General features: G+C 40.3%; 1 protein-coding gene across 1 annotated transcript; it reads right to left on the reverse strand.

The window, feature by feature from the left end:
* Window positions 1-17,121: 17,121 nt before the first annotated feature.
* On the reverse strand, window positions 17,122-24,959 carry ALDH8A1 (aldehyde dehydrogenase 8 family member A1). Its single transcript, XM_010214458.2, has 7 exons — window positions 24,639-24,959; window positions 21,287-21,434; window positions 20,713-20,868; window positions 19,190-19,339; window positions 18,309-18,565; window positions 17,700-17,861; window positions 17,122-17,590 (listed from the first exon to the last, which is right to left on the reverse strand). The coding sequence occupies exons 1-7, from the start codon at window positions 24,774-24,776 to the stop codon at window positions 17,138-17,140; spliced, it is 1,464 nt and encodes a 487-aa protein (XP_010212760.2). The 5' UTR covers window positions 24,777-24,959; the 3' UTR covers window positions 17,122-17,137.
* Window positions 24,960-26,297: the final 1,338 nt, after the last annotated feature.

Consider the following 26,297-nt stretch of genomic DNA (forward strand, 5'->3'; position numbering starts at 1 on the left):
ACACACAAACAAAAAGACTAATTTTATGTTTGGAGATAAAAAATAATGCAGCACTAAAATGCTGAACATTAAACATATATTTTGAAATGTACCTTTCAAAACCATTAGGAATATTCAAGAATAGTAGTAGCACCGTTCATTATTATATTAATAGCAATGTTTCAAGTAGGAAATGTTGAAATAAAAGTCAAACTACTGACTAGAACATTCCTAGGGCTTGCTAATACAGCACCAGTGTACATGGAGGATGAAGGGATCCTTAGAAATGCAAAAACCAAATTTGAGAAAAATGTTGACATATTTTTATTGCCTGTGTGAGGATTTCATGACTAACCCAAATCTGGGGACTTGGAGAGAGGGGAAGGTTCTCCCACAGAGACATGGTTTTCTTCCTCAGCATGTGAAATGCTAATGAGGAGGGAATATATTTATGAAAAGACTGCCAGCAACAGTTTCCTGTGTCCTTTTAGCAAGAAATCCAAACATCACAGCGTAAGTCAAATTCCTGATGCAGCACCAGATAGAAACCAGTGCGCAATTTGTGTTTCAGCTAATTTTTCATTACAGATACAGTGTTTACCTTTTCCCACTGCTACCATTTCTCCTTTCAACAAGGGATACTTTCCTGAAAAACATATTTGGTGTGTTGGGCCATAGAAATGACATTGTCATACAGAACTGGAGCAAGTCTATTGAAAACAATGGAGAAAAGACTTCTCAGTTATAGAGGAGAATGGAGAAACAGGTTCTAAGGGCTGTAATTTATCAGACTCATATGTTACATATATCAGTGGTTACATATCTGGTCAGCATACCATGCAAATAACATACCAAGACATACATGCAAGATTAGTTTCCATGAGACACACAAATTCTCACTTGTCCTCTCTGGACTGCCAAGGCCCCCCTTGAATACTGCAGCCAGGACTGGGTACCACCTGCATGAAGGATATGAAAAAATCCAAAGAAAAGCAGTGAGCAACAAGAGTGATCCAGAAAGTATGGCACAAGGAAGAATTGTGCACTGTAAAAACAATGTATTCATTTATAACAAGCTACTAAAAAGGAGGAAAGAAGGAGTTATGATCTTCTCAACAATCCTGCATGGGAGGAAGATATAATGACCCTAATTTATAGTAAGGAGAAATCAGGTTGCTTATTGACAAAAACATTAGCAGTACAGGTAGTGACACACTGGAATAGAGTACCTGAGAGACTGTGGAGCCTTCATCATCCAAAGTCTTTAAGGACATATTTAGTAATTATGCAAGTCTAGTAAACTCTGGCCTTAGGAAGAAGCAAAATCTAGACAAGTTTGTGAGGTTCTTCAGGCCCAGTTGCTCTATATTAAAACTCCAGCCTACAGAAAATGAGCTGCTTTCCCACCCTATACTCAAGAATCAAATTATAAATACAGCCTGATTTTACACGCATCAGTGTAAAACAGCAGTTACTCAGCTGAAGGCAGTAGAATTTTGTTCCTGTAAAGTCCATTAAAATGACATTCAAGATCATTAAGCTAATGGATTGTAATGCCACAAATTGCAATTTAGAGATATTTATTGTGCCCATACTAGTTTCTCTGTCCTGTTCTTTTCTGTTTTTAATGACAGCAACACTATTATCATCTTATTACCTTGGTATCTGAGTAATTAAGTAGGGTGGAAAATAATATTAACCAGAAGAGAAATAAGCTAATTCAATACATCTACTCTAGTTTCAGAAACCTATCAATGAAAGGTTTGGAGATCAATACATTTTAAAAATAATTTTGTTTAATAAAACAGTCTCTCTGACTTCCATAGTTAATATAGTTCCACATAGCCTTTTTTTTTTTTTTTTAAGCTGGTTAATTTTATGCATTAGCATAGATAAGTGCACAGATAAGTGTATTAATTAAACACAAAGATTTAGCTAGGCTAAATCTTTGATCTTTTCTGTGCCCCAGTTTTCCATATCTGTAACATGCAGGTCATATTTTTCTCACCCCAGAAGTCTGGTGGATTAGTTCATTCACATTTTTAGGGTGTTTTGCACATCTCCAGTTTACCAAATTAGACTGTAGTAGCTATGCTAAAGCTATTTGTGGACTTTTGATGGGAGACTGGAAGATCCGATTTCTATTCCTAGATCTACATTGCCATCTCTGCTGAAAACAACTAAGAGCCTCCCAAAGTATGTAGCTGGGAACAGGATCAGCTCACACTTTCTCACCTTGTCTCCAGAATGCTTGACACCTACTGACACACCTGGCACCCTCCTATCCTTTTACTCCTGTGTTTGCCTCCTGTCCCAGGGGAATTCCCTTGTTCCTCACCTTCTAAAATGCTGGGCACTGCCTTTGTGCACCTGCAGCAGCTTCCTTCCATACATAGACATTTAAATGTTCCCTCCATTTAGCATAAAGGGCAACATAGACATCACATTTGAGTCACAGATCATTTTGCTTTTTTTTTTTTTTCTTCTCCTGTTTATTTGTTTTAGACAATCCATGACTGCTTTATTGGCAATGATGAGCCTAATCATCCAGTACCAAGCAGAATGCAGCTATTGCATCCAGGCATGACCTAAGTCACACTACTCAGGAGCAAAGTGGATGCATGATCTGCTCAGCCACACAAACACCATGGAGTATCAACAGTAGGGACTTGATTATATTTTCTTAACTCTCCATGTGTGGACACTCTTATCCTAGAAATAACAAGGGCTTTTTCCTGCTTAGCCCACTTCTGAAGATAAGTTTCGAATGTGAGTTAACTAAGCAGGAAGAAGTCTCTCATATGCCAGGAGCTAATAGAGGAAAGTTTATCAGGGTCAGCGTGAAGACAAGACAAGGAGGAGGTGAGATATTTCTGAATCTATGGATATCAAGATATGAACAAATCACCTTACAGCAGTTGCCCATGTTTGACTGGACTCCCTACTAGAAAGCAGGTATTTGAACATGTGGAGAAATTGCCCTTAATTCACCAGTGGTGTCTAGGACAGGGTTTCATCACTTCTAACTCTTAATGGTTTAGATTCAAGACCGTTTGATCTATCGTGGATGAAGTTATTCATACGCCGGTGGTTTATAGGATACTAAACGAGGACAGCTTTCCACAACAACAGTGTTATTACTTGAATGGTGTGATAACTTTGTGGTTTCATGCATTATTTGGCAATTGTGTGCTTACTTTTTCTATTTTAGCACAGCTCCTGATTCCCCATTGTGTCTAAATATAATATAAAACTCAAATAGGCACTCATTAACTTCAGGTTATTAACTTTGAATGCCAGATTATGGCTTCCATTGTTTATTACCACAACAGACTATTAAAGAGGCACCCCTGCTCAGCTAAATTTAAGATTATCTTCAAGCATAGCAATAATTCAAAGACTCGCTCAATTCCTACAAGATATTTAAGCATATACTTAAATTTAAGCATGCACGTTGTCCTCTGAAGTCAGTCAGAATTTTATGTTTAAAAATAAATCCAAGATTAACTGTTTAATCAGCCTTTTCTTTCAATATAATATAATAGCTGCTATAGCAACAATCAGTAGCACAGTGCCTATGGTGAAAAGGCAATGTGTTTGGATTATTAAAGGAAGACTCAAAGCTTCAGAAATAAACTGTTTTACTGACAGCCTGTGTCCTTCCTAACTGCTCAATAGTCTTCATAGCTCTGATAAGCATGCACCAAGACTGTGCTTCTACAATATGCTCTAACAGACTATTTAGGATTGCAAGATAAAAAGAAAAAACAGCAACCCAAAGGTGACTCTATTGAACATATTTTACTCTACAAGGGAATTATCTTGTCTTTGGTAAGAAAATCCTTTTCCTTCCTCTCCTTGAAACATAAAACTTACCGGACTCCATTATGCAAACACTAATCAGGATCAAAGCAGGCATAAGGAGGGATATCTTCTCCATAATCACAGATCTATAGTTTTATTGTGTTTGCACAATATTCATTCACTTTCTGTCAAAGGCTTATAGAGCAAAGAACACATACAAAATCAACTTGTCTAACTGCAGAGAAACTTCCACAATGGATAAAAAGAAAAAAAATATTATCAAAAGTAAGAAATATCAAATTATCAAAAAAATCAAAACAAAAAGAATAAGAAAGGAACAATTATTACCTGGCCTGAGGTCACAGACAAGTTTATATAAATTTCTGGAACTGTTTTGCTGTGTTGAAAAAAAACTAACTTCCTAAATTGTCTGCTTTTAGGAGATATCCTCCAGATTAGGCATGGACTACTTTCAGGGAGTCTAGGATTGAAATTCATTTCCCCAGAATCCTGCCATGACTCAGTTAACTCAAGCATGGTTGGGCTTTTGAAGCTTCCAGATCCCATCTGTGCCTTCAGTGACCATGCGTGGTAGAAAAATGTCAGCTGTCTTTCCTTCACTCACCCTGGGGCCATCCCTGCCAAGATGCTGGTATCAGCTTCCAGGAATGCAGATGGGATTTGTGTCTGAATCTGAATAAAGGTTGCTGCAAAATACAATATTGACAGCACAAGTCAGGTCCCACCGGTATTTTGAACCCAGCATACTGATGATTCAAAGATGTACAGTATAGACAATATCCTTGAAATTCAACTCAAACACACCTCCAATGGCACAAGGCAAGCACAAAGTCTCCATGGGAATAGCTGGACAAAACCAGTAAATGCATATCCCTAAAGGAACCACTACTGACAGTTTGCATATAAGGGAATAGTCTTTTTTTAATCAGAGAAAATAAATTCAAAGACTGGACAGTGTTGATAAGTTTTACTTCATACTAGTTGAAAAAAAGTCTCTTTGACTCTGCTTCACAAAGTTAGTTTTGAAACAGGAACACATAGGTGGAAAATTCTTTTGTCTCTGCCACCTATTTTAGGACTTGTCACAGTTTCCTCAAAAAATTGGTCGTATCACCTAGTTTTTTCCCATTTTCAGCTGATAAAATACTTATTGCTTTCCTCCACATACTTCTTTCATATTGTTCTACTTCTTAGTCATGCTAAAGGAGTTTGCCACATTTCAGCCAATCTGTGCTTTGTAAACCTGTTGTCTATTGTCCAATCTGTAACCACCGAGTCAGATCTTGCCATACAACTGCAGTAATCATAAATCCTTCCACTTAAAAGACATCAGGTAAAGTCTCAGCCTAGCCAGAGGAAGCTGAAGAAAATAACATTCTAGAAATACTCGCAGCCACTAGAGATGAAGGCCTCTTACATTTACATAGGCACAGGTTCACACTAACCGTAGGCAGATTGCCAAAGATCTAATGTTTTGATGAATATCACATCTGAATTTTCTCTATAACCAATTTAAGTCTTTGAGACTGTCTTTGAGGTCCCCCACAGCAGTAATGTTTTCAGTGCTTTGACCTCTTGCATTGCAGCGCTTTGAATTTGCAGAGGGAAAGGTAAAGCAGGCAAGAACACCACTGTGATACAGAGCTAAGAACATATGTTTGAATTACCAGAGACATACAGTTGTTAGCTTTATACATATATATAGTGTCAATTACGCATCTAAAATTCCAGTACCTACAAGACTGAAACACAACATCATCGAAGACTGAAAAAAGCTTAGTGAAAGAGGAAGAGATAGAACTAAGGAAACTTTCTTCTCCTAAGACCTAGTAAGGTAAGTTTTCATTAGATATTAACAATTATGGTTCAAGACAACCTCACTTTGTTGTTCAAGAGTATTAAAATATTCCATACTTAGTCCTCCTTGCTATTTATTCCCAAAGAGACTTATAAATGTCAGAAAATATTCTCGCTCTAGCAAAAGTCATGAACACATGCCGTACTGGAAATGATTTTATGGGTAAAATTCCTTGCAGTTTCTGAGAAAATGAGATTCTGAAAGGTCTTAATTCTGCAGACTACAGCAAACTGTACACTTAATAAAGGGCATCCAAGCAGAAAGGAAAATTAATTCCTTGTCTCAAAAGTTTTTTTAATGTTCAGAAGGGGAAGGGATCATTAGAGGCAGGGGGAGTTCCTTCGCTTGCTCCCATCCCATTGAGATCAGTCAGTGCTACAGTCCTACACACCCTTCTGCGCTGCTTTATATTTAGAACTCAGTAAAGAATAAAAAATAGCAAATCATACACCCACTCTGCTTTAGAGAAACAAACATGCTAGTCAACGGAAGATATAAATAATCCCCGGGTGACACCATGGGACGCCTCATCCGACGGCTGCAGGCGAGCTGCTGTCCACTGTCCAGCAAAGCTGCTCAATGTGCCTCATTAATCTCTTTTCCAAAGTGGTGGATTCTTTTTTGGGAGATGGCCCAGTTCACGGAGGAGTCATTTTTTCCCCCCCATCAGCTGAGATCAGTCACCGCTCCTAATCCAGCCTCTGCTCTTCCCTCTCCAGCAGCGATAGCGCGACCGGCTTGCAGGAAGCACCTCCGAACTCCCTATTCATAGCCTGGGCAGGGCAGAGGAAGGCGAGAGCAGGCAATCAGATACAGAGTGATAGGAAAAGTGTGATCTTCCTTTCCCTTGATAATGGCACCAGTTTCTCCTCTCAGTTTTAACCTTTCAGACACATTTAAGCACCCAGCCTCACACGATGGTAACTCCAGGCTTTTATGCACCTCTTCCCAAATCAAACTGCATAGTTCTGGGCATAGATGAATAGACCAGAGAAAGTGAACACAACTGCTCAGTGCAGGGAAAGAGCTACTCTGGGTTCCTATGCCAAGAACTGTGAAGGCATTTCTACTGAACACTGTGTTTATGTTTCGTTAGACAAAATGGATACAATTTCCTGGAAGCAAAACATGAAAAAAGGTTTTCAAAATCCAGCTTTCCTTCTCTGCCACAAGTTATCTTTAGTGAAAAGTAAAATTTTAGGAGGGACGCTATGCCCCCCCTTAAAAATACTGATGAGGCCGGCATGCAAAACTAGCAGAACTTACAGACAGACACATGCAAGGATTTCAGGACCAGGAACGTTTTGATGTTGAAAACAGAGGGAACCACAGACCTTTGGAGACTGCAAGTTATGGTGCTGGCTAAGTGAGGCCTGGGGAATTGCAAGGCAAGAAGCTGCTGTTTAAATTTCATTTGAATTTTGTCATGTCCACGTGAAGTCTCCTGTGAGCCTAGCTCAAGCCTGTCCAGCTTCACGGGTGCTTGCAGACGCAAGGGAGGGCACTAGTGTAAGGGCATTAAAGACTGCAATACACTTCCTAGACTGCCGTCTTAGCCACACCAAGGAACAGAGACAAATTGCTAACCAAACTGCCAAAAAGTGCCAAAAGTTGATGATCAGTTCCTTGCCCTCAACATGAGGCGCGCAGGAATAAAATAAGAAAAAAAATAAAAAAGGGGTAGAGGGCGGTTTATAGGGGATGGAACTGGCATATTTGTTGCTCCCAGCCTGCTTAACAAAAATAAGGAACACTTCTATGACCTGTACTCAGGGAGGCTCAGGCTGCTCCTCAGTGGGCTGGAAGGAACCTGGGATTTTAATTTACTTGCTCAGTTGTTCTTTCTGACCTGTAACAAGAGCAAACACAGCATGAAATGAAGGACTGATTGCCCTGGAAAACTGTCAGATGATTGGAATGAGAGAAGAGTATGTGTGTTTATATACACGGTTCAGCAGTTAACTACTCAGCCCTCAAAAAAGAGATGCTACCACTCCAAGTATTAAGACAGAGTTATTCTCAGAAGAGAGAATAAAAAGACCCCTACTGAATGGATCTGGTATGTATGTGGGCACCCACTGGATCATGGCGGCAAAATCACATTTCTTCACGTCTTATGAAATAGCTCAGAGCCAGCCATAAGCTGCAAGACCCTCTGCTAACTGGCCTGTTGGCACCATCCTGAACCAAGCTGGTGTTGCAGCTCAAAAGCTGATACTGTCTGATATCTTTTTCATTGGCAGCAAAAGTGAATTGGTTAGATCCAACCTTAATCAATAGTTTTCCAGTACCTTCACTGACATTTTTTGTGCATCTTAAGAATGAGTTTCTTGTTTTTAGTCATATCCAGGCAGAGATGTGGCTCTGTAGTAGATGTCTTTGTCCAGTCTGCCTCTGTGAAGAAGCAAATTTAGATCCCTCGGGCTGCAGCTTCTACCAGCATTTCTTCATAGCACCATTTTGCCTCAGAACGAGGAGTGAGGGAGACAAGTTCACATAGCTCCAGTGCAAACATTTCACAGTGGTGCATAGCCATAATTTGAAATTACACGGCAAGAAGAATGCCCCATTGGAAGCTGTAACTTCAAGGCAACAAGCGTTTTGCGTGTGACCCTGCCCCTTTCTTTTCTCGAGAAGGTGACACAAACAGGCTGTTACGAGCAGGATCCACCCCTCATTCCCGCGCAGTGCAATGGGAAGAGGGGCAGCCCCGGAGCAGCACTCGCCCCTAGGAGCTGGTAGCCCTGCTCACATTGGGAGGCTGTGACAGCAGTGCCAAGGGGCAGGAATAGAGGTGTGCTTTTCATCACCCCGCGCTTCACACGACACAATGAGGTGGCAAAGGTTCCTGGGCAGGCTGTGAAGATTCCTCTCACCTTTCATGCAACTCATCACTCAGTTTTGACATTTACAAGAAGTGCAGGGAGAGGCTCCTCATTTCCCTGTGTGGCAAAGTGACCCTGATCCCATAGCTCAGGACACGATCTTCATAAAGATTACACTGCCATGGACACATCCTGAGGAAAGGGTGCAGTACGGCTCCTTGTGACCGCCCTCGGACACTGTGAACTACATTAACCTCCTGGGGAGCTCGTGGAGAGAGAGGAGGGAGATCCTGCCGACCCGGGATATACAGTCACCTCTTAAATGATACTTCGGTCACAGAGTCTAGTGACTGCCTCCTTACCTTTGCCCCCCTCACCACCCCACTCCAGTGGGTAACTGTAGCTCCAAGCGGAAAATTTAGAGCTGGAGTTGCCGATTTAACTTGTGTTCAGCCAAGCTTCCTATTGCAATGACCCAAAGCAGACTAGTCACGGCGCCCTGACTCCTCTCAATTCTGCAGGGCCAGTCTGAACACCAGAACTCTGCTCCCCTGGCCAGACCATAGCTGCCACTTATCAAAAGCAGACACCCATTCATGTTGGAAGAACAAAATGCTGCACTCTAAGCCCTTTCTAGGACTAATTTTCTTCATTCATTCCATTAGCAACATTTAAGGATACAGCAGTCTGAATGACAGAGAAATAAAAGACCAGCTACTCCCGTTCCTACTTTTTCCTGTTTCTGATGTCATTAATGCTTTGGATGGAGATCTACGGGCTTGGAAATTAGGCCTGTAGGTAGAAAACTGTTCAGAACCGCATACAAAAAGACATTTCACAGGTGGCATGTGAAACCCTGAGCAACTTCCAGTTTAGATAAGGCATTGCAATCCTGATTTCTCGTGCCCAGTACTACTACTGCTCTGACCATGGAGGGTTTAGTCCATGCAAGATCACAATCTCAATCTTACTTTTTAAATGCAGCTGGTAAAAAAGCCGAGTAGTCCATGCATGGAAGGAGAAATAAAGCCGTGAGGTAATCCATAAAGCTGTGAAGTGAAGGTGTGGAGTGATCTCACCCAGCTTCAAGGAAGAAGCTGATAACATCCCAATTGCAGTTTCATGAAGTACAAGTCCAGCCCATAATGGGTCCTTCCTTAGACAAAAATACTTTCAGCTTCTATACTGCTAATGACCCTAAAATCCAAATGAAATTTTAATATAGCTCAGAATACAGTTGTAGATTTGTGAGATTTTTCTTGCTTATGCTTAGATGTCAGCTAGCAGGCTCTTTCCCTCTGTGGGCAGGTAATAATACCCCAGTGCACTATCTGAGCCTAATTCTCACTCATATTCTGTCTTCTTTATGTCTATCAAGTGTCTTGTGGTGTTCATACCATCTATTGGTATTTTAAGGTTTTGTTACACTTCAGCAGCACAAAAATGCACCTACACGAGCCACCTATAGGGCAATACAAGCTATCTAGAGAGGCAGGCTGAGTTACAGCAGCCCTTCCTCTCATTAGCACAAGAGCTTTCCCTCCTAGCTGTCCCGCCTCAGCTCTGCTCTAGCGTATCCGTACTAGACACACAGCAGCAGACACACTTTACCTGGGTTCTGGCAGCGAACGTTTTCTAGGATTCCTGGAGAATCCATGGTAGTCACTTTGCTGCTAAAGAGAAGACAAGAAAATGATTTTGCTCAGGACGCTTCTGACTCCCCTCTCCAAAGGTACTTTCTTCTTTGTCAAGGCTGTCCCTGTCCTTTAGGATATGACTGCATGAGGGAAGAAAAGAAAGGGGAAAAACAACAACAAAAAACCTCACAGACATCCTCAACTCCCTTTGAAGTAAATATCTTGCAGGTATTAGATTATATGCTGTCCATAATTTGCCTCAGTAGTAAAATGAAAAATGTTTCTCACTTTCAGATGTAAGATGTGTGAAGAGGATTAATTAGCTAAAGGTGATACACTGCTTTGAAGATGGGAAAACCTCTGAATGAAGTACTAAGAACAGATAAACATCTTTTCTGGTATAAAAACAGAAAGAGCAGATTGATGTTGCATAGAAAATGTATACCAGTAAAATTGTCCAATCATAGAATTATTGATTAAACTTCTACTCAGGCTCTCAGGGATTAATTTTATTTTTATTTAAAATCTTTTACTCAGATCTGCAGGGATTAAAAATCAAGCTGTAACTCAATAAGAGACATAGTTTCACAATATAGCTTTGACAGGGACATTAGAGTAAATATTGCTAAAACACAATGACATTTTCTTCAACATTCAGGACTTATAATTTTCTAAATATAGAAGTTTTCTGACAGATCCTCCCCAAAAATGATTTTTTTTAATGTCTTCAGCCCAGCTACAAATTCTGTTTGTTAAGGAGAGCAAATATTTCTACTGAATTATCCATATCTCTGAATAACACTAGTGAAAAATGGTACCTAAGAGCAAAACAAGTGAACCTGAGTGCATGATATTTTTTTTCCTTAATCAAGGGAGAAAGAGTACATACATATTTAAAAAAACAGACAGGCAACATCTTGCTCATTTTTGTTCTTGGATAGAACACTCATCTTCAAGTCCAGACTCCATAAATCGCAATAACCTAGCCAAATCTCCAAAAGAACAGCTGGAGACACCCTCTCTCTCCACAATATTTATTGGAAAACAAAGCACGTGCCTAACTTTACCACTTTCCATTCAGAAATTATGCTTTTTACTGTCTTAGTTCTAATCCCACCGGGGAAATTTACTTTGATTAGACCCTGGGAGGAAAAGTGAGTCCAAGTCAAGCTGTCAGCAAAAACATCAGGACCAAACCACCAGATGATTGAAAGTAGATACCAATTTCTATCACCTAAGAAGGACGTCACCTCTCTTCAACCCTTCTTCTGAAGATAAGGGAATTTTGTTATTCAAGTGAGTCTACAGCGCGAACGCTACAAATACATACCAGCCTGTACTTTGAAGTGCTCAGAAATCCAAATTACTTTTCTTTGCAGTTGTATTCTCCCTATATTCATTCACAGAAATAAACTGGACTGGGAGGCAAGGCCTCAAACCACAGTGAAAGTCTCTTTAGAAGCAAATTAATTAATGGCCTCAGCTTATCCAGCTCCAAATAATATCTTTCCCACTGAGTAAAACTGGAGAATGTCTAGTCACAGGTTGACTACAGGACTTTTAAAAAGTAATTATTGTAGTTGGAAGATCAGGTTTTAGAATGGGTATTTCTTTGCTGATGTATTTCAAAGTATGAAAGTATGAAATAACATATCTGAATACCAATACACACATCTACATATATTTTAAAGACAAAGTAAAAGTTACAAAACCTTTCTCCAACAAAAGAAGCAGCCTGAGGCTTCTCATAGGGATCAACTCTTTTAGAAGAATCTCAGAGGACTGTAACAGCAAAAATCTATTTTAATTGACAACAAACTTTCGTGCGCAGGGCTGTGGCAGGACACCATTTTTAAGCCCTGTGCCCTATAACTCTAAGCCACAAACGAGCAAGTCCAAAGACACATCTGACACTCAGAAAAACCCCAAACTGTGCATTTGAGGAGGCCAAAGTGACAGTGACAGCTCTTAAAAAAAAAAAAAAAAAAAAAAAAAGTGATTAACTGTAGAAATATAATTATGGGCTACAAAAGTAATCTTTCCATTCTCAAACAGCACAATTCTGTACTGGAAGCAAAATAGCACAGGAAGGAGGTAATTTCCTAATCAAATTTCCATGACTATCTTATCATAGCTACTCAATGTCCTGTCCATGCCGAACTGGCTCCAGTATCTCCTTGGAAAAGGGTGACTGAAATGTAACTATTAAGCAAGAGTGAAATTATTCATTTTCAGCTACCAAGTACTCATGTGAAAACATGGATATTTTAGCACAAGCTCTCAAACCGAACCCCAGATTGATGCCCCGTTATTTCCACTAAAACTATTCTGGCATTCCTGCTGAGGACAAAAGCTTGCATTTCGGCAGGTAAACACAGTTAATTCACTCAAGCCAAGTAACTGTAAACAAGTCCATTTTAAAAAATTAAGGCAAGATTAAGAAACGTTTCTTTTATTTCCTGTTTTAAACAAACCCTTGCAAATGCTATTTTACAGCTGCAGAAAGTGTGACTTTTGCCTGACTTTTGTGTTGGGTCAGCCAAACTTAGAGAAAATCAAAAAAATCTCTGTGTAATACAGGGTAGACTCTCACTTCAATATGCACTGTTCCCAAAGGAGGAGAAAATTCAATTACTAAAATGGCAGTATAATCTTTTCTTTATTAATTCAAGAGCACAGAATTAATAGGACATGCTCAGCATTCAGCAAATGAATCCGTGTCCTTACTTCTTCATAATAAATGGTCTATAATTACTTATAACTCTTCGTTGGAAGCCATAGATAGCTCTTAGCACTGCTCTGAGAGGGACTTGCACAGACCTCATCATTAGAGTATCTGAACACTTCACCAGGCCTCTGGTACATAGGGAAACATTTTTATATTATCTAACTGTCATAACATAACCACCCAAAATTAGCCCTCGTAACTGTAGTAAAGTTACATGGGTACTTCATATTCTGCTTGATGGTATACTCAGAAATGCCTCTGTACCAGCTATCGTTGGCCTCTGCCTTACGTTTGCCCTTGCCCCACCGTGTCCCTCTCCTCACCCCAGCTGAGCTGGGAGGCCCAGTTGACGTTCCCAAAGCCAAACATGAAGACCGAGTGGTTGCTGCAACAACTCCTTCTCTTGTGAGGAGTGTGCTCGTAACCTATAGCAACTTTTAAGGGACTCTTTGGCTTCCTCCTGTAGGAGCATTGCCATTTTTAAGAAGCAATTAAGATACCCCATGCTAAAGCATCATAAGCCAGACACTGGCTTGGTTAAGACACCCATCCAAATGAGAGGAAGTCTGCCAGATGCACTCCACCAGCTGTTGTGCTTTGTAAGACAAAATTTGCCCTTCCAAATGCCAGCCTAATCATGTGCATCCTCCCCTCACCTCTGTATGTGCTGCACACCCAAGCTGCCTTAGTAAAGCTGTTACTTTAAAGATGCTGCAAAAAATGTCACTGCAAATGGACTGCGGCCTAAGCTCCGCACTAAGCACTTCTTTTTCCAAACCGGGAATCACTTGAGTTGCATTGCAAATTAACTTTCAGATGGACTAAAATGCATCCAGCTCACCCAGTGATCCAATAATTGTGCAGGACTGTCCTCTTTTCATGTTTATTCAGCAGTTTTCGGCTACACTGCAAGTGCTACCAATGAGGATTTTACATGCTTTAACAAAACTAGTGCATTTGGGGCCGTAAGGGCAAGCATCACCACCTGACAAAGACCCACATCCCCTAAGTCCTAAACTTCTTTAGGACTTCATCTTCCCCCCCTCTCCTCTTTTTTTTTCTTCCCTAAGACTAAGAAGATGAGAGATCTGAGTCAATCTGCAAAGATATCTTAAGGCATTGCCTTTTCAAGTTTGGAAATACCAAAAATCAAAAAATTTCCTAACTCACATTCTGATTCTGTATTTTTAAGTCAAGCAGGAAATTTTGTTTGACCCAATGAGGCAAGAGTCTGAATTCTGTTTTCATTACTGGGAGTTAGGCAAAACAAGAAGTACTTGTAAAAGTTACAAACACTGTAGGAACAGGGATGTAATTTGATTTAAATATAAACACTATAAGTGATCCATCTCCTCTGCAGGCTGCACAGATTCTCCCCAGGCAAAATCATTTTTAAGCACTATGCAATAGCTAAAGATGCAAATATGCTATCAAAAAATTGTAAAAGAAAAAATAGTATATAAATTAATTGAAAGCTCTAAACGATGGCAAATATATGACTATCTACCTATGTAAAGTAATCATCTCACGCCAGTGAGATAATCTGGTGTTAAGCAGAACTGTGCTCATTCCATTTGTAAGAATTACCAGATGGAGCAACTCTCCAGGGTTTATGTAACAGTAATTAAACAAATCCTCACAATGGCCACATGATTTCTCTCACAAGCTGGGGAAGCCTACCAAAAAAAAAAAAAAAAAAAAAAAAAAAAAAAAAAAAACACTTTGCTGCAGGCTTGGAAAATTCCAGGTTGCCCAGCCCGGAGAGCTCCACAAGCCCCACCAGCCCACTGCCTCATCCTTCAGGATATCCTTCTCACTGCACACTGAGACCGCGAGCAGAAAATCTGGGAGCAAACCTGCTGTAGGAGTGACCTTTCAGGTTTTTTTTCCCTCTTTGATAACTTAATCTGCAAAATAGGAAAGAAAGTTATCCATACACCTTGTTCTATTGGCCTCTCTCATGCAAGCTGCTTCACAGGTCACCTTGCTGCCACAAGCACCAGCTGCTCTCTTGAAGGTTCTGAGGCTACATGTTAACATGCGAAATACATAAATTCCCTTTTTTCTACAGGTAGGAAAAGAATTATCTCCACCAGTTAATGTACCCCAACACACACACATATAGATACATGTATTATTCAGCTAAAGGGCAAGACAGAAGAATAAACAAGATATTTGAACTGCATCTTAAGTGCAGATCATAAGAAAGGAATCTATAGTGGGTAGAAAAACACAGCTAAAGACAATATGTGTATCCCCACATGGACTCTTCTCCTGCCCTAATATAAGCCGGAGGAGCTCCTTTACCTCTCTGAGGCACTGGACACCACAGGTTGCTCCAAATGAGTTGCTCTAGGAGACCTTCTTTGAGAGCAACCCACGGAGCCATGTTTGTTACGGAGCCGCCACCTCCATATCCCTCACCCAAGGCACTCAGAAAAGCCCCATCCTCTCCCCACCTAGTGCCTCTCCTCTCTGTAATGCACCTCTGCTATCCTGAGCCAGAAACGGACAGATGACACAGGCACACATTTGTCTGCTGAACGTGGAATACACGCAGACATCTCACACCTCCTCTAACGCCAAGCCAAAATCAACACCTGAAAAGTCAGCTCATTAAAACTGAGTCCAGGTGGGAGAAGGAATCCTTCAAAACCTGTTACTTGTGTAATATCCCATCTGCTGTTGTTGTTGAAACTCCTGCCCACAGACTAATGAAGCACTTAAAAAAAAAAAAAAAAAAAAATGGCAGATTGGAGCCTGTACATCTCATCATTTTCCTCCTAGTAAAATAGATGACTGAGGGCTAAAAAACAAAGCAAGGGCTGCGCTGCCACCACATGGTCATAAGTAGAGATGGAGAGAATTTTAGGATAAAAAAATGCTTACAATTCATAAGGCACCAATTCATTGAGCCTATCAGTTTTATTTATTTTCTCGCCTCTGCGGCTGTGGATACTGATCCCAAATCCATCCGATAGTTCTCAGGCCATGGAGAAGGTCTGCCCTGCAGCCAAGGTTCAGGGGGCACCCTGCCCTCATATCTCAGCTCTGGGGTACTTTCACCAAGCAGGCAGCAATGCCGGAGCTGCTCAGCTTCCCTGCTATCAAAGACACAGGAAACATGGACTTGGCTTCTGGCCCCATCCTATAAAGCTTCTTGGCCATCATGAGTGGAATCAGAACTGGAAATGTTTTTAAATTTCTTGGAGTGCTGAGGAACAGTAGAGCAATTAGCTACTCCATTTTCCCACATTTTTTTTTTCTACAAACAGTAACCATTTTTGTCAGTCTTTCTCCATTTTAGAGGAGCAGTTTCTCAATATCTCTTAAAAATATCTAAATGACACGTTAACCCTTCTCAGAACACAGGGTTTTGTAAAGCCCCATACACATCTTTCTACTGTGAAGTTCAACTCAAAATCTGAAAAACAAATCACAGATGGCTGCTTTAAAAACGCAACAGCAACAGAGTTATCTTAGGGGGAAGGGAGAATATGTCTATCCACATTTACTTATCTTTTTATTAAGTGTGAATAACTTTAAGATATCTGATTAAAAAGAAAATAAAATCTGTAAATAAATCAGGGAAAACTTCCAGTACTCTTATTTTTTGTGACAAATATTTCCAACCGTTAAGAGTCACTTCCAGCCTTTATTAGTAAAGAATGACACTGCCTATGTTCTAGCCAAATCATTGTTCAGGGATGTGAAAATCATCACTGAGACACAGAAGTGACAAAAGATGATAATTCCAAAATAGTTAAAGGACAAGTCTTGTGATGATTCAACTATATATCATAAAGGAGGTTATAATTATAATGTTTATTGTCTGTCATGAGAATTTCATTACCCTACAGCTTTAGATAACTTAATAGATTAAAGACACTGCCTCAGGCATTTAGTGGGATATAGTCCTTGTCTGACATCAGTGAAGTGTGAAAATGGATTCGTTCATGGAACATACTATTTATAGTGGAAAAGGGCTGATTCCCATTATAATATCTACCTCACGCTGTACTTGGCTTATTGTTCCTTGTAATTCTCCAACCATAGACACGGCTACATATCATCCTGCCTCCAGCCTGTCTTAGAGGGAAAGATTTTTGGGATAGGAATATTGGAAAAAGGTTAAGATCTATGAGATAACCAACTCTTCTGGTTTGGGACGGATTAGCTGTGAAGTCCACACCGACCTTCCTGTTTAACATGAAAGGCTACATTCTGCATTTTCACTATTATGACTATCATTTATTTCACCCTGAATCATTTCCATTGACATGTGTCAGTGCTTTATTGTGATGGTTTTGACCTCAGTGAAGAATTCATAGGAATCTTTTGCTCCCTCCCTTCCTACACCCGAGGCCTTCATCCCACCAAATGGCAAATTCAGGTCTCTAACAAGCCAGCAGTTGGTCCACACCAACCCAGACTGGAGTCTTTGTGCCACCCGGTGAACGCGGCTCACATTGCTGGACCACACAGTGGCTGCCAAGCCATATTTGACACCATTGGCTCTTTCAATCGCTTCCTCTTCTGTATCAAACGCTACCACACATGTTACAGGACCAAAGATCTCTTCTTGCATGCAACAAGATTCATCCTTGATTTCTGTAATAACTGTGGGCAGCATGAAATATCCTTTCTGGTTGCCAGCTGAGAGAGTTAAGGAATCCACTCCCTCTCCACAGAGGATCTTGGCTCCTTCAGCCTGAGCTTTCTTCACATAATTCCTTACCTGGGGAAGTAGCAGAAAAACATCAGTGCTAAGACAAAACCTACTTCTGAGATTTCATCTTTCCAGGCTGGATAAAAGATGAGAGCAGCTAAGCTTCATGTGACATCACCTTTTCGAGATGCTCTTTACTTATGAGTGCTCCCACGTTGACAGCAGGATCTGAAGGGTTTCCAACCTTCCACTTCTTAGTCTCTGCTACAAACCTCTTCAAAAACTCATTATATATGCCCTTCTGAACAAAGATCCTGGAGGTACAGAGACAGATCTCACCCTACCAAAAAAAAAAAAAAAATCTGTTCACAACACCTTCTATTACTGACAATTATTAGCAGTTAATTCCCCAAAATGATACATGTGTCCTGCATCCTCGGGAGAGGTACATCTTTGGCAAAGCTCTGCCTTTTAATTTATTTCCAGCATGTCAACTTGAAGCTAGAATTGTTAAGCAGCTACTTCCTTGAATGAATATCAAGTGTTATCTGTACGTGAGGCTAACGACATTTTGTTGCCTTACAAATGCCTAGGAAGGATCATATTCCTTATTATTTTGCTTCCCTGTTTCTAGGAAAAAGAATATGATCTCCCATTTTTCCACTTACGGCTTGCTGACAAGACAGGATCCTAAAGCAAACCTTGATGGTTTAGGATGTGGATTCAGAGGCATGTGCACACCTCCCCAGCACTCCTGCCATAAGCACCATTCAGAATGGAGAGGTACCTGGTTGGCAAAGCTGGACCGCACCGTGGCAGGGACACATTGGCTCAAGTCAGCGTCATCAAAGATGAGGGCAGGATTTTTACCTCCCAGCTCCAGCGAAAGCTTTTTGCAATGAGGAGCACTTTTCTCTGTGATACGCTGGGCCGTGAGCGTGCTCCCGGTGAAGGAGATCAGCGGCACATCGGGATGGCACACGATGGCTTCTCCTGCCTTGGAGCCCGTTCCAAACACCACGTTCACCACCCCATGTGGCATTCCTCATGGAAAGAAAGGCACAAAGGGACCATACCTTCAATTCATTGTGTGTCTTTGAAGTTATGATGTTATTAATAGTTCCAGAGAAACAAAGATTCATCCCTAACTTACAGGGTAGCTGGAATACATAATGCTTAATAACTTTGAAGGGCATGGATTGAAAGACAAAAAATAATTTCATTGATATATCACAGTTGCCTAATATCCATCATCAGAGGTTCATTTTTTAGTTATTATGTCCTGGGGCAAAAGCAGGTATCCTCCAGATTCTTCTTAATAGTTCCTGCAGACCAAATACAATGTTGACACAGGAACCAAGAGCTGGTTGTCACTATCTCACTCTCCTGTGGTTCCCTGTGCTGGCTCTGTGGATGTGGGGAATCCTTATGGAGAATGCAGGAGCGGGGAAGGAGACACAAAAAGATAGTGAGAAAAATGGGAAATAGCTTGGGATGGAAAGATGGAATAGCATGAACACAAGAACAGCATTTTCAGTTCTCCAATGCAATATTCAACTACAGCAGACATCTTTCTCAATTCTTTGCATGCTTTCTGATTTCTACAGCAAACAGTGCATGAATCAGCAGACCCACCTCAACCACAATCCCTAACACCAAGGGATTTACCTGCTTTTTCAAAGAGCTTACACATCATCCAAGCTGTGACGGATGTCATCTCACTTGGCTTGGCAACCACAGTATTTCCACATGCAATGGCAGGAGCTATTTTCCATGTCAACAAGTATAGTGGCAAATTCCAAGGACTGATTAAACCAGCTACATAACAAAGGACCCAAAAATGGAAATTCAGTCTTATTGCAATCGCAAATTTGATTCTCTAATCTCAGTTATAAAACAAGTATAAACCAATGGAGATTTATTGGCTATAAACCAATGGAGGGAAATTGGCTATGGCTTTTTACATTCATACAACTGTGCAAGAAAACCACAGCCAAGATTATATCTCATAAACAATAATTTTAAAAGATTCAGCTAAATTATCCTGATGATCTGTACCCTCTAAGTGAATTTTGCTGCTGTTTTGGAGAAGAATCTTATGTTCCCCATTTGATTTTTAGTGTTTTCTAGGAACATTAACACAAGGCTAGCCACTCAGACTATTTACACCAATTAGTCTGGGGTAATATCCTGTGTGCAAATTCTGACAGACAACAGCAACAGTTAAAGTAGTGGTTAGCTCAGCCCATTCTTCCTTCTGTATTTTTTTTCAATTAAAATATATGGTGCATATTTTCCTGAAAAATTCTAGCCAAAATGATTACAGTACAAATCATTATTTTCACAAATTACTGAATCACACACACAAAAAAAGTTCAGTAGTTGCCTTTGGGAATATTTTTTCCTATGCATTGGTAGCAAATAGTGAAAAACAAGCTGTGACTGGCAGGTATAGCTGCTCAAAAACTTAATTCTTTGGTGTTTGACTGTGCAGACACAGGAAAGGAGCTTCAGAACTTGAGCAACCTTTTTTTTTTTTTGAATGACAGTAAATTATATGTTCCCCATTTGTCACAGAAACTGTTAAAAGAGTCCTCTGGCTTAGCTGATTTTATTCTTGAGAATAATTCAAATAATTTGGACCATTCATACATAATTGTATAAAATACATAACACAATCATGAACGCGTCACTTATGCTGAGCATAGGGAGCATTTCTGAAACAACAGCAACATCTAGTGGCTGGCTTCAGCAATTCCCCAATCAAAAAGGGTTCAAACATCTGTCTATAGCCAGACAGGCGGAAATGTCCAATTGCATATACTACTGCTGCTCCCCAAAGCCAAGAAGGATTTAGCTATCACAGCAGAAGCTGCAGCTAAGGGTTCTGAAAATCCTGTTTCTCCACAGCAGTAATGCGTAGTTATGCACACAGGCAAATATGCACAAAATACAAGAGAAATTTGGAAAGTGGGTGCTACTGAGGGGAAAAAAAAGAATTATCCAAGTAGCATAAATTATTTTACATTAAGTTGCTCACGCTTTAGCAGACTGGCCATATTTAACATGAAATTCAGAGACAGCAGAAGTTAGCTTTGGAAAAGCTCTTTTCCAAAGCTCCTCTTTCGTTTTTGACCTCCCTTCACGGCAGACAGGCCGCCAACCCTTCCAGCGCTCCGGGTTTGCCTTACCGACCCCGACGGGCGTCCTCGAGGTGTAGTGCAGGCAGCCCCCGGCTCCCGCCGCGGCGCACTCCGCCGTGCGGTGAAGGACGGAAGAGGCGAAGAAGCGGAGGTTGTACACTGCCCGCGGGATGTCCACTGTCCTAGCAAATGCTATAGTTTTGCCTGAAATGTAAAGCAAGCGCACTGCTGTATTGCCGCGGGCAGAACGGGGCCCACCTGAACACCACTGCTCTGAAAACTACAGCTTGCATCCGTAAGGGAAACTGTCTTTTCTTCTCTGCCCGTCCCTGACACAGCGTAGTCACACGCCATGAAAACAGCTTCCTTTTCTAGAGCATGACAAGAATGTAACAATTGAAGTCAGCATGTAGAAATGCTGAAAAGCAAGACTTAAATTGCCACAGGAATACAAAAATCAATGACAGCTTCTACAGTAAAAGTTATTAATTAACAGTTATGAGTGCACATCAACTGGAAGTTGCACTAACACTTTACACTATAGCAAAAAAGAGGATCAGACCCTCAATTTTGATAATCACTCATTTTCTCAGGATCTGGGATCAACAACTGCAACTTTTACCCTGATCCTTTGACTCGGCTTGTGCAAATGCTTCTAGATCCTGTTCAATCAGGTCTGCCAGTTTGTTCAGGATCTGAGATCTTTCCCATGGACTTTTTGAGGACCAAATTGGGAAGGCATCTTTGGCAGCTCTGACAGCAGCTTCCACCTAAAAAAGTGAAGCAGAGATGGCAAATATTCACGGAGAGTTTTAGACACAGCTTCAAGCAATCAGCAGATCAACTCATTTAAGGCGTTACTAATGCATAAGCATTAAGGTGGAGTTAACATAATACTAACATAATGCTAACAAAAGCATTAAGGTGGACTTTTATAGTTTAAGACCTTTCTCTACTTGGTTTCTCATTATTTTTATTAATAAATTTCTTCACCCTAGGGAAAGCTTCCCTGGTCAGTAGCTAAGAGGACATTGATATATTAAATGATTCTGGCCTGTTACTAATGTTGTCATATCACTGATTCCTGTGCAATCACCAAATATTCCTTTTTATCCGTTCTGCAAATCTGAATTCCAAAATTGTTCCTTCATATTGTGACAAATATTGTTCATATTTGTGTCTGCAAATCAGACTTTATAGTCTACCTAAAAATAAGAGCCAAAGACGAAAGGACAGAGAGATATCGGTATGAAGGGCAAGGCAGGAAATAAACCAACACACATAAGGTCACACAGACCACTGGTCAAGCCCAGAAACCTTCAATTTACTCTTTCAACCACAGATCAAAAACCTGCAGCTCAGGGGTTGAAGTCTGCAGGCCATCAGCTACTGAACAGCTGGAGCAGGGCCAAAACTGGTCTGCAAAAAAAGACAACCTTTTTTGTCCCACATCTCATGTGTTGATCGAGCCAGGTATGAACAACAGGAGCTTCTGGAGCCTGAGCCCCTGACTTCTACATGCAGCAGGACAGAGAAGCTTCTACCTCATGTAGAGGCAAGAGGTGATTGAACCAGGCAGAGCTTCCCAGCTCTGTAAAGAAACTCAGTGGAATACATACCTCCAACCTCATAAAGAAAAGTCTGATATGGCACACTGCCCTGGAAACATCTATACCTCCCCTACAAATTAACCTGTTTTTCCCTCCTTCTGTCATTAGGTGCCATTGTGGTGCTGCATCTCATCTACTTTCCTCTTTGCTGCCTCTTCCACCTGGTGCTGCATGCTTCAAAAGAAATGCTTCATAAACAGTAGAGAGAAAATTAGTAGAGCAAGGAATGAAGTGGCAGTAGATTGATTCAAAAAAAGTAAGTGGAAAAAAACAGAGACTTGTACAGAAGAACTCTGAGGGAAGACATGTTACACGATTACTTAGTTTGACTAACAAAAAGAAGCAAAGAAAGTCAAGCCATAAAGAAAATATGCATAAGAATTCAGCTATAAACTTTTGTCTGAAACACTTCCTCCTGCACATGAAAGACTAAACACCAAAGAACATACAATTCAGAACTATCAAAAAGGTTAATACTAAAATACATTATACATTACACATTATACAAGAGCATTCATTCTCAGGATATTGTTTTTTTTTCTGATAGATGATGCAGAGGAGCAATCTCTCCTTTAAAGGGAGGTTTTCCAGGCCTAATTAGCCATCAGAATCCTGCATTTTGAAAATAAAAGCAGCTACTTAACCTGTTTTGATGCTGGCTGTCTAGAGCTCAGGTCATCCATCTAAGGGATACAGGAAAATCCTGAAAAACATTGAGGTGGGATTCTACCACTGAAATGGCCAGTGCAGCTGACCGAGTTTTAAATTCTGGGGTCAAGAAAAGATTCTGACTGGTTCCTATTTTGCCTTCTACTTTCCAATGAAACCAACCAAAAAGACATCTATTCTTGGTAGAAACTAGCAGCCTGAGTGCTTTGTTGAACATAAACCTCCACATTCATTTTGCAATATGGGACTGCTCTTCAGTATATTCCATTAAGCATCAGTGGATATCAGTTCTGCAGAAACCTCCCTAAGCAGCTAAGGGAAGGAATAAACTGTTTTCATGGGTGTTTAAATTTAGTTCCAGATCCCCACAAAACCACTAACTTAGAAAGATAAAAGATAAAAAAAAAAAAAAAAAAAAAAGCATCATTCTTTATATACCTGTTACTTTATGTTCGTTAGGACTATAGTGCAGAATGGTTGGTAGCCTATTTTTGTAGGCTGTTCTTGCACTCTCACAAGTCTCCCATTTTAATGATTCTGCAAATAAACAGGGAGATTTGCACCTGCACATCAAAGAAAAGTCTTTGCAGGCATAAAGACTTTTGCAATGAACTTGCACAAATGTATTCTAGCGAATCCAACCTGTTACACTTTAACCCTTGATCATCAACATCTATCAAATATTTACCCAACTGAAATTACAGTGCAAAGGTTTCTGCTGAGGGAAGCAAAAAGCGAATGGTCAATAAGACTGAAATGCAATGAAGTGAACAAGTACACACAGATGCAGCTTTTTTACAAGAATATTTTGAAAATGAAATAAGGCTGGACATTATTAGCCAACATTTTCCAAGCCTTTAGTATGATCCAACATTTCCAGCCATTTCTTCCCATAACGAACCCGAAACACTACAGTAGACACACTCTTTTCAGTCACTTAGGAGGAGCATCAATGAAATTGCAGTTCCCAAAATGAGTTACCTATTGCCCTACCTCACTTGAACACAAAAGACATTCATCTCAATGGGGAGTGCAGGACCAAAAACACTGCATGGCTGCTCCTACTGATTGATGAAGACATCAAGCTACATTATAAAGGAACATACACTCATTGCAGCCAGTTCCTCACCCACGCTTAACATCCAGCTCCAAATTTCAAAACCAAAAAGGACTGGAAGGTTCCAACCTTCCATATTTTCCTTCAATGTTTTAAGGAAGAGCCAACAAGACAAAAGCCTTTTAAATGACAACAGCAAACAATTGAGACACTGGAAGAGAACACCTTTGTTTGGATACAGAAGAGGCCAATAAACCCTCTCTCTCTCTTCCAGAGCTCTTTATACTTACAGCCATTACAAGTATTACTGGTAATGCCTGTACGAAGCTTTTCTTTCTTATGCAAGCTGAAAGAGCTATACTACAACTGACTTAACTGAAGCTCTTTTGATTTACACTAGCTTAAGAATCAGTCTGTTCCTTTCTAACTGCAAAACGTAAAAAAAGTAAAAATAGAGGTATTTGTTGCAGTAGCAATAAAACGACATTGTCATACAGTCAAGAACTTAGTCATTTAAATGTTAAGGGGTTAAATGTTTTTCTAGTCTCTCACCTTTCACACTCCCCCACTCAAAACATTCACACTATTCACATTTTACACTCTCTTTTTACTTTCTTGTACATTTGGATACTACTCACCTCTTCTTTGCCACTGTCTGGCACCCTGCAGTAGACATCTCCTGTTGACGGATTATAGGAGTCTATGTAGGACGAACAGGGAACAAATCTGCCAGCTATGAAGTTTTCCAGCACTAAAAGAGTCTTTGAGGAAGACATGGTTAGCAGCTTGCTTTATCTATGATTTTTTTCCTAAGAGGTGTCAGTTTAGATTAGTAGTTTTGTATTATTTGCACTGCTAGCTGAACTCCTCCCTCTCTCTCTCTCCGTCTTCTCTGCATCGCTCACTCAAAAGTGGGAAGGAGCCCCAGCAGCAACAGCAGAAACAAAGAGGAAAGGAGGAATAATTGCCAGGTCTGTGATACTTGTTTTTTTCCTCACAGTTTCAAGCACAGAGGCAGAATAAGTTAATATCTTAAAAATCTGCTCTTCTGCATGTACAGAAAGCAAAACACTAAAGAAGGTAGGAAAATAATGGCTTGGCACAGAAATTTATTTCTGTAGCAGTTGTTAAAGGTACAGAAAGCAGAAAGTTATTTTGTAACTATTGTTATCAAGTAATTCAGCACCTCCAAGTCCAGCCCGGGACCCACGGTCTGCCACCAGACAACATATAGCGGAGGTGCTTTGACTGCCATGTCTGTAGGTCATTTACTGCTTTGTCATGAATATTTTTGACTGTAATCTTTTTCAATCAGAATAATCCCCAAGACATTAACCAGTACAAGAGGCTGAGGCTTCATTTAAAAAATGATGAGGAGTTGCACTATCCTACACGACACCCTCGCCGGCATACTGTTTAAATTTAGTTTTTGAAAAAGAAGCTAACAGGGGCTTTTCCTGGAATGGAAAGCATGATATTCCAGTGGAAATCATCTTACTAATGTTACACACAGAATTCTGTTACTCAAGTTTTGCTTTGACATCCCAAGAACCTGAAATCCCTGTAATACAGCAGCCAGAAGATATTTCTCTTCAAGATATATTTTTTTTAGATTCCTATAAATTGTTCAAGACTGTCTATCATCCCTGCATTACCCATTTATTCCAACCATTATTGCCATTTTCAAGAGCAGTATTTTAATCCCAGGAGACTGAACATGTAGATCAGCAGTTTATGAGGTTTTCAGACCCTAGACCAGTGTCAACTCATAAAACTTCTTGTGGATCAACATGGAACTGCAATTTGATTGAATAAAGGTGATATGGCTTTATTGCCCAATAACAAATCTATTCATCAACCATCTGAGGCCTCTGGGCAGAGCTCAGATCGATGTTGAAAGATAGGGCAGCCTTGTGTTAAAACTATAATATTGGGGAATACCTCTAGCTATCCCAAGCTACAAATCAGGAAACCATGAAATAGTTTTTCTAGTCACAGAGTACAGAGCCTCATAATTTATCATGCATCCATATGTGAATGGGGTTATTGGAAGCTCATTTTCAGAACTGTGATTTCTTACACATAAGCAAAAAGGGTTATGCTGAAGTCTTAAAACTGAAGAAACATTCTTCGACTTCCAGCGTTTTAGCTTTCCCTTGGACTTAAAACCAATTTAAACATTTTTTAAATTTGAAGGCAAGTTCAAGTGGAGCAGGTTCAACACAAAAGTTTGGCAGCAGCAAGTTCTGGAATCCTACAAACACAGAAACCTTTATGCCTGTCTTGTAAGCACTGGG

The sequence above is a fragment of the Tinamus guttatus genome, unplaced genomic scaffold, assembly GCF_059628265.1.
Source record: "Tinamus guttatus ecotype Peru unplaced genomic scaffold, ASM5962826v1 Tinamus_guttatus_pri_ptg000351l, whole genome shotgun sequence".
Lineage (NCBI taxonomy): Eukaryota > Metazoa > Chordata > Aves > Tinamiformes > Tinamidae > Tinamus > Tinamus guttatus.

Bases quoted from the DNA above. Each gene is read 5' to 3' on its own strand.
- ALDH8A1 (XM_010214458.2), bottom strand. From the start codon at position 24,776: ATGTCTTCCTCAAAGACTCTTTTAGTGCTGGAAAACTTCATAGCTGGC. The intron at 21,435-24,638 runs GTGAGTAGTATC...TCACTTTTTTAG, and splicing joins CAGACAGTGGCAAAGAAGAG to GTGGAAGCTGCTGTCAGAGC. The intron at 17,591-17,699 runs GTGATGTCACAT...CTACTTCCCCAG, and splicing joins GTAAAGAGCATCTCGAAAAG to GTAAGGAATTATGTGAAGAA.